This window comes from Giraffa tippelskirchi, chromosome 1, assembly GCF_054371585.1.
Source record: "Giraffa tippelskirchi isolate mGirTip1 chromosome 1, T2T-mGirTip1v1.2.pri, whole genome shotgun sequence".
NCBI classification, from domain to species: Eukaryota; Metazoa; Chordata; class Mammalia; order Artiodactyla; family Giraffidae; genus Giraffa; species Giraffa tippelskirchi.
In genome coordinates, this window is record NC_137275.1 from 186,478,792 (window position 1) to 186,493,934 (window position 15,143).

Here is a 15,143-nt window from a genome sequence, read left to right on the forward strand (position 1 = left end):
ACAGGAGGATGGGAATGTGTGAAAGTCGTTCAGTCGTGTCCAACTCTTTGTTATCCCATGGGCTGTAGCCCACCAGGCCCCTCTGTCCATGGAATTCTCCAGGCCAGAATACTGGAGTGGGTGGCCATTCCCTGCTCCAGGGGATCTTTCCATCCCAGGGATTGAACCCATGTCTCCCGCATTGCAGGTGGATTCTTTACCATCTGAGCCACTAGGGAAGCCCAGGAGGATGGGAGGCTTCTACTGATAGTTGCATACAAATGTTAACTCATGAAGAGCATTTACTATGTGCCAGGCATTTTTCTACTTGCTTCTCAAATCCATTCACAGGCTTTTCATGTGGAGTCTGGAACTCTCACCCACCCCTGGCCTTCCATGTCCTTCATATTTTTATTGTGCCCACAGCTTTTCAGGCTTTATTTTCCTTGATTGGAACTTCATACTTAATGTTCTAGTGCAACCTTGAGCTGGGTTAGATTTTATTATCAGTCATATTACTTATTCCAACAGGTCTCAAGATCATTTTGAATCAGAATTCCACCATCCACCAGGTAGCCATTCTCACTCTGTCATGAGCTCATTGGATATGCATGTCTTCTGGGTCTTCCAAACTCGACCTTTGATCAAAATATTGAACAGGACATGAATCAAAGCAGATCTCCCTCTGAATTGACATTGACTTAGTAATCTGCAGGCTTCGGACAGAGCTATTCCACTAGCGATGACTACTCTAAGAGTCATTACCAGTGAGCCACAGGTCACCACTGGGTTGACCAACCACAGTAGGAGCCACTTCTAAGACCAGGCCTGCGTCATCTTTATGTCTTTGGCACAGGAAGTGATGAATAAATGCAAAATACGTGGGTGGATTACCTTAGCAAACATAAGTACTATTTCACCGGTTGGTAAAATCCCTTTTAAAAAGAAAGTAAGATTTGTCTAATGTGTCTTGTTTCTGGTGAATCCAAACTGGCTCCTAGCAATCAAGTGTTTCTTTTCTAAATGGTCGCAGGCTGTCTATTTTAAATGGTCACAGACCATCTGTTGAACTGGGGATTAACATTGAACTCCATGGTTTGCAATTCCCAGAATTAAACTCCAAACTCTCCTCCCCAAACACTCATGCGCATGTTCTCGCACACACCCCTTTTGAAAATTGGAAAGATTCTGTTCTGCCTTCTCAAGATTACAGACACTGATCACATCTGCAAGTTATTTGAATGTCCTCTGATGTCATTTTTGAGTCTAGAGACAAAAGCCAATTTAAATAGGCGCTTGCTGACTCTCCTGCTATATTATTGAGCTTCTCTTTCCTTTTCAAATGATGTTTACTTTTTGTAATTTGAAGATCATCCTTTTTTACGACAAACTTTTATTGAGAGTTGAGTAATCCCCCATCTCTCTTGCTTAGCTTTCTACCATCGTCCCTCAACAGTGAACCCACCCCTTTCTTGTTCTCCTTGTTCTGAATCTAACTTAAAAATTGCAGTCCTTTGTGCTGTCTTGTACTGACCTTGCCCTGGATTCTTTCATTCCTCTGCTGAGGAATTTGGAAATTTCACCACAGATAATAACAACATGTAATGATTACTGAGCATAATGATTGGCCAGGCACTTGTTAAATTCTTTGTGTTATGTCTTTTAGTTAGCCCTACAATGTTAAAGGCTGGGTGCTAATGTTAGCCTTATTATTATTATTATTATTTTGGCTGCACCATGCAGCCTGTGGGATCTTAGTTGCTTGACCCGGGATCGAACTCAATTCCTTGGAAGTAAAAGCACAGAGACCTAACCACCTGACTGCCAGGGAATTCCTGTTGGCTTCATTTTGTATATGAGAAAGCAAACAGAAAAACTAACTTGCCCAGGATCTCATAGAACCTGGATTATGATATCAGAGTCTGCGATTGCAGTACTGTGTGTATTCCAAAGCCTATCTTGTTCTTCCAACAACTACTTAAGTGCCCTTCAGCAACAGTGTTGTCTGGCCACTTTGTGCCTGGCGCTGGGCCCAGCACGAGGGATGAACAGGTGCCCGAGATAGTCCCTGGCCCTGAGGAGAACCGAGGAATGTAGAGCATCCTTTCTTTCCTCTTTAGGAGGTTTGCTTTGCCAGAAGGCATAGGGCAGCTTTGTCAGGACCCACTTCTTCCCTTCCTGCTCTGGGCTGACATGGGCTGGCCCTAGTCTCTAGAGCAGTGGTTCCCAACCTTTTTAGCACCAGGGACTGGTTTCATGGAAGACTGTTTCCACGAACCAGGGTGGGAGGGGTGGTTTCAGGATGATTCAAGTGCATTGCATTTATTGTGCTAATGATAGTATTTGCAGCCACTCACCAGCACTAGCATCACTGTCTCAGATCATCAGGCGTTAGATTCTCATAAGAAACGTGCAACCTCTATCCCTCGCATGTGTAGTTCACAATAAGGTTCGTTCTCCTATGAGAATTTAACGCCATGTCTGAACTGACAGGAGATAAAGCTCAAGGAGTAATGTGAGCAATGGGGAGTAGCTATAAATTCAGATGAAACTTCACTCACTTGCCTGCTGCTCACCTCCTACAATATAGCCCAGTTGCTAACAGGCCATGGACTGGCAATTAGGGTGGGCACCCCTGCTCTAGTGGATATGTGGCCTTGTCTTAGAAACCTCTGTATGCCTTGAGCCTGCTCCCTCCATAATTCCCACAAGACTCACCATCCTTTTTCAGCGGTGTGCCCAGAGCTCCCGGGAATAGGCTAGAGATTAAAAAAAATTTCAGATTAACCAATGCACAACTGGAGAATTCCATGAGCAGAGGAGCCTGGCAGGCTACACTCCATGGGGTCACAAAGAGTCAGACAGGACTAAGCTACTAACACACACACACAAAGCACACCCATGGTCCTGGTTGAAGCCATAGAATTATAACTGAACCAAAGATGGAACTGTTAGGGACAGAAACATTTAAAGGCTGGGGAGAATAGAAGAAGATGGCATCATAAAATTGTCACAGTCACTCCTTGTGGCCAATTATGTGCAAAGTATTGGCATCCTATATGCATAATCTCATTATTCCTCACAGCAGTGTCATGATGTAGGTACTGTTATTCCTACTGGAGAGCCTGAGGGTCTCGAGGCTCAAATGGCAGAAGTAGACCTAGCCAAGTTTGCTCCAGTAGCAGTGGTGGAAGCAGCACTCAATTCTAGGACTATCTGACTCCAAAGTCTACTCTTTCAACAGTAAACCTTAAATAAATCCAACTGCATTAGTGAATGGACTTTGACATCTATTTGGCTCCTGAGAGGTTGGTTGTTTTTCACTCGCCTCCCAGTTCTCAGCTTATCGCCAGCAATACACGTGATATGTAAATCTTATCTTGTATAATCACGCAAGTCTCGGTGTTGTCAAACAGATGAAAGAGCCAGTTTGGAGGAGTTCTCTGAGGATCCCTAAGTCTTTACGCTACAAGTGATTAGCAGCTGCCCTGAAGAGTATTTACAGTGTTTCCCAGGCAACAGAGGGAACTCCTTTATGAGCAGGAGAGTGGTTTCAGGACACCAGAGTCAATTGTTGCAGAGTAGCCAAGAAGATAAGAGTATGCAGTGTTTTTCGGATTTGGTGTATCCACCCTCCTTCCTGTCCCTACTTTCTGACATCCTGACTCTTCCTCAAGTTCCAACCCAAATTCTGCCTCCTCTGTAAGGCCTTCTCTGACCCCTACTTCCTATTCCCCATCTGAGGAGAGATGACCCATCTCCTCCCTCCTCTGCAAGGCCGGGGCTGAGTCCACCCCTAAGTCCCTCTTCTTGGGCACTGAAGGTCGTGGGGCTCCGAGGATGGAGGGAAAGTTGATGCTCTTTCTTTTTACAGCTGTTGGGCAGAATTGATTGGTTGGTCTGGGGAGCCCACAGGGAATAGAGGTTAAGGGTGTAAGTTTAAGAGCCAGAGTTTAAGCCTAGGTTGGACTCTTGGCTGTGTTCTTTTTTTAATATATATATTTGTTGTTGTTCAGTTGCTAAGTCATGTCCAACTCTTTGCCACCCCATGAACCGCAGCACACCAGGCTTCCCTGTCCTTCACTATCTCCTGGAGTTTGCTCAAACTGATGTCCATTGAGCCAGTGATGCCATCCTGCCATCTCATCCTCTGTCGCCCCTTCTCTTCCTGCCCTCAGTCTTTCCCAGAATCAGGGTCTTTTCCAGTGAGTCGGCTCTTCGCATCAGGGGGCCAAAGTATTGGAGCTTCTGCTTTAACATCAGTCCTTCCAATGAATGTTCAAGGTTGATTTCCTTTAGGATGACTGGTTTGATCTTTCTGTCCAAGGGACTCTCAAGCATCTTCTCTAGCACCACAATTCTAAAATTAATATATATGTTTATGTTTATTTATTTGGCCGCTCCTGGTCTTAGTTTCGGCATATGGGATCTTTAGTTGCAGCATGTAGGATCTAGTTCCCCAACCAGAAATCGAACCCAGGCACCCTGCTTTGGGAACACAGTGTCTTAGCCACTGGACCATCAGGAAAGCCCTCAGCTGTGCTCATTACTGGGTGTATGATGTTGGGGAAGTTGCTTATGCTCTCTGAGCCTTTGTTCCCCCATCTATAAAATGGGCCTGGTAATAGTACCTCCCTCATGGGGTTGATATAGGGTTAAACAAGTTAATGTACATAAAGTGCTTAGGGCACTGCCTAAACATAGTAAGAATTCAGTGTTAGCTGTTAGTATCATTCTGTATATCTGTGTGTGTGTGTGTGTGTGTGTGTGTGTGTGTGCTCAGTCATGTCTGACTTTTGTGACCCCATGGGCTAGCCTGCCAGGCTTCTTTGTCCCTAAAATTTTCCAGGCAAGAATACTGGAGTGGGTTGCCATTTCCTACTCCAGAAGATCTTCCCGACCCAGGGATCAAACTCATCCCTCCTGCATTGGCAGGTGGATTCTTTACTGCTGAGCCACCAGGGAAGCTCACTATTACCATTACCATCTTACAAATAAGGAAACAGAGGAGCTCAATGATGGGCCTAAGATCTGCCTGAGGCCAGCCAACTGGTCTCCGAGGATTGACGTGTTCTCCCAGCTCCTCCCTGAGACCACCCAACACGCATGAGAAATACTTCCCACGCGCAGGGTTCACCCGGGGGCTCTGCACCCCTATCGCATTTCCCCCACGACTCCCCAGTGGAATCCTTATGATCGCCTCCATTTTTCAGACAAAGACAGCGAGGCCCAAAGTCAGGCTCCGGGCCAGAGTCACCAGCTAGGAAGTGGCAGAGCTGGCTAGGCTTTCCTTGGCAAAGGGCAGTGCCCCTGCCACCAGAGCACAGCTGTTCACACACGACAGAAGTCGTTACAACTCTTAATTAGACACCTCCGGTCTCAATATAGCCACGGCTGCGCCTCCCTGTGAGATGCGCCTGACCGCCAGCCCAGGTCTCTTCCTCCTACTTGTGGTGACCTCTGCTTCCTCTTGCCTGTGGAAGGTCTTGAGTGGGCTCCATAGGGTTCTGCCAGCCGGGCGTGGTTTCTTTTTGGGGACCTGAATGCATCCACCCTGGACAGAGTCACGGTTGTTTCCAGGGAAGAAGGGAAAGTGGCTGCTATTCTCCGTGCAGCTGCTGAGCAGACTTGATTGGCAGGCTCAGAGAAGCCACGTGGAGTAGTGGTTAAGAGAGTAAGTTTAAGAGCCAAGAAGCCCTCACTTGGCCCTCTGCATTCCTTCTTCCATCCAGCCACTCTTTTTTTTTTTTTTTTTTAATTTATTTATTTTCTTTTTTGGCCGTGGTGGGTCTTCGTTGCTGCACGAGGGCTTTCTCTAGTTGCAGAGCATGGGCTTTTCATTGCAGTGGCTTCTCTTGCTGCGGAGCACGGGCTTCAGTAGATGTGGCTCTCCAGCTTAGTTGCTTCGTTGCATGTGGAATCTTCCCAGACCAGAGATCGAACCCGTGTCCCCTGCATTGGCAGGTGGATTCTTAACCACTGGACCACCAGGGAAGCCTCATCCGGCAACTCTTTAAAAGATATTTTTGTTGTGTGCTAGATATAAAGATAACATATGCATGTTGTTAAAATTTTGAGCACTATAGAAATGCCTAAGGTAAAAAGTGAACTTTTTCCCCTTGATTATCCTCTGAATGCCACTCCTCAGAGACAACTAAGCACTGGTAACACTTGGGATGTCCTCCCAGACCCTTCTAGTGTGTGTGTGTGTGTGGGTGTGGTCTTCTGTAACTTGCCTTTCGCTCAACAATAAATCATGGTCATTGGTCTATGTCAGCACATACATTATCTGCCTCAATCACTTTTGAGGCTGCTTGGCATCCCATCATCTCAATTTAATTATTTAATAACCCCCTGCAGGTCTATTTTTTTATATATAATTTTATTTTTATTTATTTTTTACTTTGCTGGGTCTTCATTGCTGCGCACAGGCTTTTCTCTAGCTACAGTGAGTGGGGGCTGCTGTCTAGTTGCCGTGCATAGGCTTCTCATTACAATGATTTCTCTTGTTGCAGAGCATGGGCTCGAGGTGTGCAGGCTTCAGTCTTGTGGCATGTGGACTCTGTAGTTGTGGTTCCCTGGCTCTAGAGCATAGGCAGAGTAGTTGTGGTGACTGGACTAGGTTGTTCCTCAGCTTGTGGGATCCTCCCAGACCAGGGTTTGAACCCATGTTTCCTGCATTAGCAGGAGGATTCTTTATGACTGAGCCACTAGGGAAGTCCACCCTGCAGGTTTCTTGATGGATGCTGATCTAAGTTTTCCAAACCTTTCATTACTACCAAAACAAACACCTTGAAACTTATATCTTTATACACTTAGGCAAGTGTCTCTGTAGAACAAATTCTAGAAAGCAAAATTCTGGTCAAGAAATATTTACTAAGCAATGACTATGTGCCATGCACCGAGGATTCCATAATGAATTAAGCTTTCTTCGTGGTCACATTTGGTCATTTTCTGAAAAGATAAAATATTGGGTAGTAAGACGCTGGGCTCTAGAGAAAGAGTTGGAACAGATTTTCAAATTCAGTTTTTCAAAATGCCAGGACTTGTCTTTTTATCATAATGATACTCCTGATGATGATTAATCATCGTCATCAAGAGTAATATAGTGTGCTTTTGAAGGGTTCCCTGGTAGTATAGTGGTTAGGGTTCCAGGCTTTCACTGCCATGGCCCAGGTTCAATTTCTGGTCAGAGAACTGAGATCCTGCAAGCTGTATGTGTGAACTCAATCATGTCTGACTCTTCGTGACCCCATGGATTGTAGCCCACCAGGCTCCTCTGTCCGTGGAATTTTCCAGGCAAGGATATTGGAGTGGATTGCCATGACCTCCTCCAGGGGATCTTCCCAACCCAGGGAATGAAACCGTGTCTCTTATATCCTCTTCACTGGCAGGCAGGTTCTTTACCACTAGCACCACCTGGGAAGCCTGTGCAGTGTGTCCAAAAAAAAACAAACAAAATAAGAGTAATATAGTGTACTTTTCAAAACATGATCTCACTTGATTACCTCTTGTAATCCCACTTGATTACATCAAAGCAGCAAAATTAATGAAAGCCTCCCCAACACAAACATATTTAAACTTGTATATGAATCAAAAGAAAAGATGAAAGGTGGACCATGGATTCCAAGCTAGATCAGGATGACATGTGAATAAATGGGGGTGAAAGGCAGTGAAAATATGATGGACTCAGTAGATTGAAGGTTGTAGTGAATTGGAAGGATTGGGCTCTATGCACAGAGGGAGTGAGTGAGGAAAGACTGGGCCACATGGACGGAGAATGGGGTCCTTGGGTTGAGATTGTGGATGTTAACAAGATTCAGGGCATGATGTGTTGGCCGGGAAGGGGCAGAGAGAGGGTGGGAGAGGAGGGCAGAGAATGCAGAGGTCAGGAAATGGCAAGGATCATGCAAGTGGATGGTGAAATCATGAGGAGTTCTGACGGGGTTGGTGCTAAAGTAACCATGAGCCAGGAGCTCTTCCTTGACCAGTGGTAGCATTGACCTTGGCTGCAGACAGCAGCTGCCAGCACCTGCTGTGGGATCTTTTTCATTCCAGCCTCTACTCTGTGTGCTAGTCACTCAGTCGTGTCTGACTCTTTGCAACCCCATGGACTGTAGCCGCCAGGCTCCTCTGTCCATGGAATTTCCCAGGCAAGAATACTGGAGTGGGTTGCCATTCCCTTCTCCAGGGGATCTTCCTGACCTTCCTGACCCAGGGATTGAAACTGGGTCTCCTGCATTGCAGGCAGATTCTTTATCATCTCAGCCATCCTGGAAGCTATGGGATCTTTTTCATTCCAGCCTCCACTCTGTCTGCCTCTAACATTGCAGGGAGCCAGAGGGGAGATAGACTCCCTTGTCCCTTTCTCCTCCAGGAGGGAACCTAGTTTGTACCTAAAAGGTGGGCCCCTTGGAGCTTCGCATGCTCACTGCACACGCCTTGCATATGGGCAGGGGGGCATTCTCTGGAGTCCCTGCTTGTTGGACTCAGAAAGTACAGCAAGCTTCAGGGCTCGCTACTAAGCAAGAAAGTGTGCTTCTCTACCTGTTCATGAGCCTACCTGCTGGGGAGACTTACCTTACTTACCAAGGTGTTAGAGGTCCCTCCAGTATCAGGTGAACATTTGATGAGTTCGAAGGCCGAAATGAGTTTATGTGCAGAAGGTGCTTAGGGCAGTGCCTGTACCCATGAAGGGCTGTGTCAGGGTGAGATGTCTTTCCTCATTTTACGTACTAGATAACTGAGGTTCAGAGAGGTCAAGTGATTTACCCAAGGACTCACAGCAGGAAATTCAGAGATGAGATTCAAACCCAGACTCAGATGACTGGGGCCTGAGTTTTTCACTCAGTGATCTTTTTAACATTTTTCTTCTTCTTTTTTTTAAATGATTTATTTGGCTGCTTTAGGTCTCAGTTCCAGCAGGTGGGATCTTTCACTGTAGCACACAGACTCTCTAGTTGTGGCCTGCGGGCTCAATAGTTGTGGCACACGGGCTGAGTTCCTCTGAGGCATGTGGGATCTTAGTTCCCCTGCCAGGGATTGAACCTGAGTCCCCTTCACTGCAGGGAGGATTTTTAACCACTGGACCCCAGGGAAGTCCTTCATTAGGTGATCTTTTCATGCATGTCTTATTCTTCTAAGTCCTAATTTCCTTGATAGAGATGTGTGTGTGTGTGTATACTCAACTATACTGTATAGTTGAGTGTCTTAAACCCATTCACCAGAGGCATACACACCTGATGCTCTCCTCAGCGGACAGCAAGACCCCTGCTCAGGACCAGCATTTAATAAATATGTGATGATAGGTGACCTCTGCTCTTCTTCTCTGGACCCTGCATTCCCGTTCAGACCCCCCAGTACCCAAATGCTGTCCTTCCTATCACCAAGGAGACTTCTTCCCTCTAAAGATGTTGTAATTTATATTATTTAAGTTGACCACGAGAAGAGCTGGGTTTGTGTAACCCTAAGCAATGGCTCCTTAACAAAGGAGATCAGTAAAATGAGACCCTGGGTTTCAAACATATATTCCATGAGATCGTGCATTTTAAGTAAGGCCTGGCCTGGTATGTCTGGGAAGAATGCTGACTAGAACTGGCAGATGGCTGGGGAGGAGGGACATTTCTGTGCCAGGAGCTCCTTTTTGGAACTCTTAACTATTTTTTTAAAATTTATTTTTGGCTTCGCTGGGGTCTTTGTTGCTGAGCACTGGCTTTCTCTAGTTGTGGCAAGCAGGGGCTACTCTGTTGCGATGCCCAGGCTTCTCACTGCAGTGGCTTCTCTTGTTGTAGAGCACAGGCTTTAGGGTGTGAAGGCTTCAGTGGTTGCAGCATGCAGACTCAGTAATTGTGGTGCACGAGCTTTTGTTGCTCTGTGGTGTGTGGGATCTTCCTGGACCAGGGATTGAACCCATGTCCCCTGCATTGGCAGGCAGATTCTTTAATCACTGGACCATCAGGGAAGTTCTAGAACTTTTAACTATTTATAACCCATGGCAGATGGCCTTACAAGGCAGGCAGCGGTCATGGGACTGATGGGTGAGGCCAGCGAAGCATGGGCAGCGGTGTAACCTTCTTCCTCCCCCATTTTCCCAGATCATTCTGAACTTCACGTCCATGGACCTGTACCGTAGCCGCCTGTGCTGGTACGACTACGTGGAGGTCCGAGACGGCTTCTGGAGGAAGGCGCCCCTTCGAGGTATGGGCCCCAGCCTCGCCTTGCCCCCTCCACAGCCAAACCCTTGGTATAATTACTCACATCACAGCCTGCATCCTCCCCGACACCAACACCTGGCCAAGGGCAGCACCATGGCATGGAAGCCAGGAGTCCTGGTGTAGTCAGTGCTGCCAGCTGCATTGTGAAGTATGTGACTTTGGGCAAGTCCCTTCCCTAGTCTAGACCTCGTGGAGACCTTGGTATGGCCTTCTGGGCTTCTTGCAGATGATGGCTTATCAGTGTATATGGTGGGAAGTCACACCAGGTAACAGAGGGAGATGGACAGGCCCATCTCCAGCTCTCTTGCTCATCTGGGCAATGTCAGAGGCTCTGTTTCTTGTTTGTGAGATGTGGCCTGAGGGTGCCCGTGATGTAGCCTGGTGCATCACAGAGGCCTACATTCCTGGCACAATGGCCCAAACTTGTTTGCACAGGATGCTTTGTCTTGGGGTGGGGCGGTGGGGGTGGGGGAGTAGGTAAGTGGGGGATGGGTGGGTCAGAACCACAGGACAGAAGATGCTGTAATGGACATAGAGCCTGAGAGGCTACCTGAATTTTCCTTCTCTGATCTGGACCTGATCCTAAGTAGCTCAGGACTGCTCATTAGCCTTAGAACCTCTGCCCCATAGCTTGTGCCTGAAGCAGGCTGACAAGTCCTCACTAACCATCTCCTTTTCCCCCCCTAGTTTGTTTCTGATGTTGGCTTATTTCTTATTAGTCACCCAAAGCAGATGTCTTTATGATACTTCCTGCTACGAAAGTGTGAATGTTTCCAAGATTGCAGTTTCTTTTTCACAACTTGCATTCCTAGGGCAACACCTTCCGTCCCCTGCCAAAAGTTGGGAAAACACCCATCTTACTAGGAACGCACAAATCATCCCAAGTTGATTCTTGACTACAAAGGATTTCACAGATGGCCAACCTCACCCGCTTACGTGGATTCTTGTCAGGTTTTATGTCAAAGAAGGCATTTTCTGCCCCAGTCCCTGGATTCAGGGGTTTATTTGGGCTCCTATGGCACCCCCTGCATTTGAGCAAATGGCAACATTTTGTCATAGCCAAAAAAAACTGTTTGCTTTTGGTTATTGCTTGTTAGCATGGATAGCAAGTAAGAAAAGATAGGTAACGATGATAATGCTCTTTTAAAAAACTGTCAATAAATAAAGCACAGGTATCCTTGGTTATGGGCTTCCCTGGTGACTCAGCGGTAAAGAATCTGCCTATAGTGCTAGGGATGTGGGTTCGATCCCCGGGTTGGGAAGAGCCCCTGGAGAAGGGAATGGCACCCCACTCTAGTATTCTTGCCTAGAGAATCCCATGGACAGAGGAGACTGGCGGGCTATAGTCCATGGGATCAAAAAGAGTCGGACATGACTTAGTGACTAAACAACAACACCATTGGTTATGGTGAGGAATCCCCTTTCCTCCTAGACAGACCCCTTCCTTTCCTTTCCCTCAAGTGCGTGAAATCTTCTAGAGTGGCCTCTGGCTCTTCAAGACCATTGGACCTTGGATCAGATGCAGGCCAGCTGGAGTGTGTGTGGTCTTGGGAATGTGCGTCAAGGGCAGACCAGGGTCCAGCACCCCCCTGCAGAGATGGGGAGGGCTCCCTGGAGTTGCAGTCCTGGGGCGAGAAGGGAGGAGGCCTCACTCGAGCTTCACTGCCCTCTGTCCATCCTATCTGTGCAGGCCGCTTCTGCGGGGGCAAAATCCCGGAGCCCATCGTCTCCACCGACAGCCGCCTCTGGGTTGAATTCCGCAGCAGCAGCAACTGGGTCGGGAAGGGCTTCTTCGCTGTCTATGAAGGTATCAAGGCAAGGGGAGAAGTGGGGTTCCTGGACACCCTAGAGCCACTCCCTCCTGGCACCCAAGGGGTGATACCAAGGCTCTTTGAGAAAGGATGCAGAGATCCCAGTGGGATTGGCTGGGGCCTGGGACCCTGGGAGGCTGGGGGATGTGGGCGGGACTGGAAGAAGGAAAGAGGAGCCCAGAGCATTCTGACCAACACTCCCCTCTTCCCCACCTTGTCCCCTGTCCCCAAAGCCATCTGCGGGGGAGATGTGAAAAAGGACAATGGCCACATCCAATCGCCCAATTACCCAGATGACTACCGGCCCAGCAAAGTCTGTGTCTGGCGGATCCAGGTGTCCGAGGGCTTCCACGTGGGCCTCACCTTCCAGTCCTTTGAGGTGGGTCAAGTACCCCCCAGGATGGGGCCCACCTCCTGAGGGCTTCCGGCGCTTGGGTCTGGGCCACCAGGGCTCCTCTTGCTGATGAGCCCCCTTCCCCCTCCCCCAGATCGAGCGCCACGACAGCTGCGCCTACGACTACCTGGAGGTGCGGGACGGGCACAGTGAGAGCAGCACCCTCATCGGGCGCTACTGCGGCTACGAGAAGCCCGACGACATCAAGAGCACGTCCAGCCGCCTCTGGCTCAAGTTCGTCTCCGACGGGTCCATTAACAAGGCTGGCTTTGCCGTCAACTTTTTCAAAGGTGCCTCCTTCCCCGCTCCCCCACCAGGCCCACCCCTATGGCCAACCCATCCTTTTGGTCCTTTTTCTTAATTTTATTTGCTTGTGGTAAGAACACTTAGCGTGAGAGCTACACTCGGAACACAGCCGAGTGTACAGTTCAGCACAGGTATGGTGCTGTGCAGCTCTGTCAGCTTGACTGAAACTTTTTTAAAAAATGATTTTAAATTTATTTTTTTGGCTGCACTGCATGGCATGCCAGATCTTATTTCCTGTCCGGGGATTGAACCCAGCTCATGCCCCCTCCAGTGGAAACTCGGAATCTTAACCGCTGGATAAGTGTTATCACTCAGTCATGTCTGACTCTTTGTGACCCCATGGACTGTAGCCTGCCAGGCTCCTCTGTCCATGGAATTCTCCAGGCAAGAATACTGGAGTGGGTTGCCATTCCCTTCCCCAGGGGATCTTCCAGACCCAGGGATTGAACCTGAATCACCTGCACTGCAGGCGGATTCTTTACCATCTGAGCCACTGGACCACCAGGGAAGCCCTTTGACTGAAACCTCTGAGTTGTGACTCCCCACCCCCCAGCCCCTGGCACCCACCATTCCACTCTTTAATTTTATGCATTTGACTATTTTTGATACCTCATGTGAATGGAATCATGCACATTTTAACTTTCTGTGACTAGCTTATTTTATTTTAACATAATGTCCCAAAGGTTCACCTGTGTTGTCAAGTATGGCAGAATTTCCCTCTTTTTTAAGGCTGAATAGTAATCCACTATGTGTCTAGATCAGATTTCCTTAGCCTGATCCATCAGTGGACACCTCGGCTATTGTGAATTGTGCTGTGGTGGCTTCATTCCTGCCTCATTCATTCACTCAACACACTCCTAGAGATGTGTAGATCCTGGCACCCTGCCCTTGAAGTTATGTCCTAACCAGACAGGAAAGGCCCCAGTGAATAACTACATATAATACCTTGTTGAGTAAATGCCACAGCGAGGTAAAAGTAGCCGATACACGGTAGGTGCTCGACTAAGAGTTGACATGATAGAAGAGTTGCTTTAAAGTCCACACGTTTGTGCAGAAGGGATGTTGGTGAGAGGCAGAGGCAGGAAGTGCCATAGGAGCTCAGGGAGGAGGCAAGACAGCATGGACTTTTTATCAGTGTGATTCTGGGTATTGATGGCATTCTGCCCAAACTTCCTTTCCTTGTCTTAAGCTGGGGACAGCAACAGCCCCTCCATCACAAGCTTCATGTAGGGATTGAAGGAGAGATGGAAGAATAGTACTCAGCCAGGGATGGCGCAGGAGAGACAGCAGTGAGTGAAGGTGGCCACCAGCCCAGCTAGTGTGGTCAGAAGGAAGGCTCCATGGGCTTCCATTCGTCCCTTCTTTCAGGGCTCTGCCTTTGGGGCTGTCTTCAGCCAGATGCCCTTGAGACTACGTGGGGTTCTGAGCAGCTGTGAAAGGCCAGGTAGGACAGGGAAACCCTTGTCCTCAGAGCTGAGTGGACAGAGGAAGGTCACAACTGACTTCTTGCCCCTTGGAATGGAGCTAGAAGTGGTCTCAGCAGCCTGAGGGTCCCTGAGCTTGACTCTCAAGCAGAGGGCAGGAGAAAGAGGGCCCCGGGCCCCAGACTGGAAGTCACTGACACCCTTGCTTTCTGACCGCAGAGGTGGACGAGTGCTCTCGGCCCAACCGCGGGGGCTGTGAGCAGCGGTGTCTCAACACCCTGGGTAGCTACAAGTGCAGCTGTGACCCTGGGTATGAGCTGGCCCCCGACAAGCGCCGCTGTGAGGGTGAGTGCCCCCAGACCACCCAGGACCCTGTGCCCTATCCCCCTCCAAACCCTCCAGCCCAGGTCTCTTATGCCCCTTGGACAGACCTTTCTGGAAAAACCAGGATTCCCTGACACTTTGGTCACCACTCGTGGATGAGGAGTACATTGTATATTTCAGTCCCCCAGAACACACTGTGACCAGGTGTGATATACTTCAGTTTTGTTTTGTTTTCATTCTTGTTCTTCTTTTTAAATGCTGATCTTGATTGATTTCATCACCCACCAGAAGGTAGTGATCCACCATCTGGCAACCACTGTTCTCGGACAGGCACTGAGTTTCAGCCTCTCATTATAAATGTTCCCAGGAGGCTAGTGAAACCCTGTCTGGCTAACTGACTCCAGCTCAGCCTGATCTTGCTGCCGGCTTCTCTCCACTGAGCTCTGAGCAGCTCCTTCTCCCTGCCTCCTAGTTCCCACCTCCCAGCCCTCCCTTCTATCCTTCCAGTCCTCCCTGTCTTTCCCGCCCACTGCCAGTCCCCTCTGCCTCCCCCACCACCACCCCACCCTTTCTGCCCACTCGCACTGCCTTTCTGGAGCCCCTCACCCACCGCCACCCCAACCAAGTGCCTGGCCTGTTCTCTCGCAGAGAAAATGGAAATGACCACACAAGTCCTTAACTCCCTCTACTC

The 15,143-nt window shown here is 48.5% G+C and overlaps 1 protein-coding gene and 1 long non-coding RNA gene across 8 annotated transcripts in view; one reads left to right on the top strand and one right to left on the bottom strand.

Moving 5' to 3' along the window:
• BMP1 (bone morphogenetic protein 1) overlaps nt 1-15,143 on the top strand; it is a 45,601-nt gene that overhangs the window by 16,342 nt on the left and 14,116 nt on the right. For all 6 annotated transcript variants that reach the window (XR_014060508.1, XR_014060500.1, XR_014060503.1 and 3 more), the window contains exons 9-13: nt 10,074-10,176; nt 11,884-12,000; nt 12,238-12,383; nt 12,493-12,688; nt 14,348-14,473. Coding sequence is in view for 3 of the 6 variants with exons in the window: in XM_081513758.1 (XP_081369884.1) it covers nt 10,074-10,176; nt 11,884-12,000; nt 12,238-12,383; nt 12,493-12,688; nt 14,348-14,473 (688 nt within the window). In the remaining 3 variants the exon portion in view is untranslated. The remainder of the gene's footprint in view (nt 1-10,073; nt 10,177-11,883; nt 12,001-12,237; nt 12,384-12,492; nt 12,689-14,347; nt 14,474-15,143) is intronic.
• On the bottom strand, nt 463-10,517 carry LOC145514858 (uncharacterized). 2 transcript variants are annotated; one of them, XR_014060510.1, is made up of 4 exons: nt 10,237-10,517; nt 8,560-9,897; nt 7,250-7,407; nt 6,836-6,933 (listed from the first exon to the last, which is right to left on the bottom strand). It is a non-coding gene; the product is annotated as an uncharacterized LOC145514858 (long non-coding RNA). The 2 variants fall into 2 exon arrangements; XR_014060509.1 differs by lacking the exons at nt 6,836-6,933; nt 7,250-7,407; nt 8,560-9,897 and adding exons at nt 463-617; nt 2,698-2,738.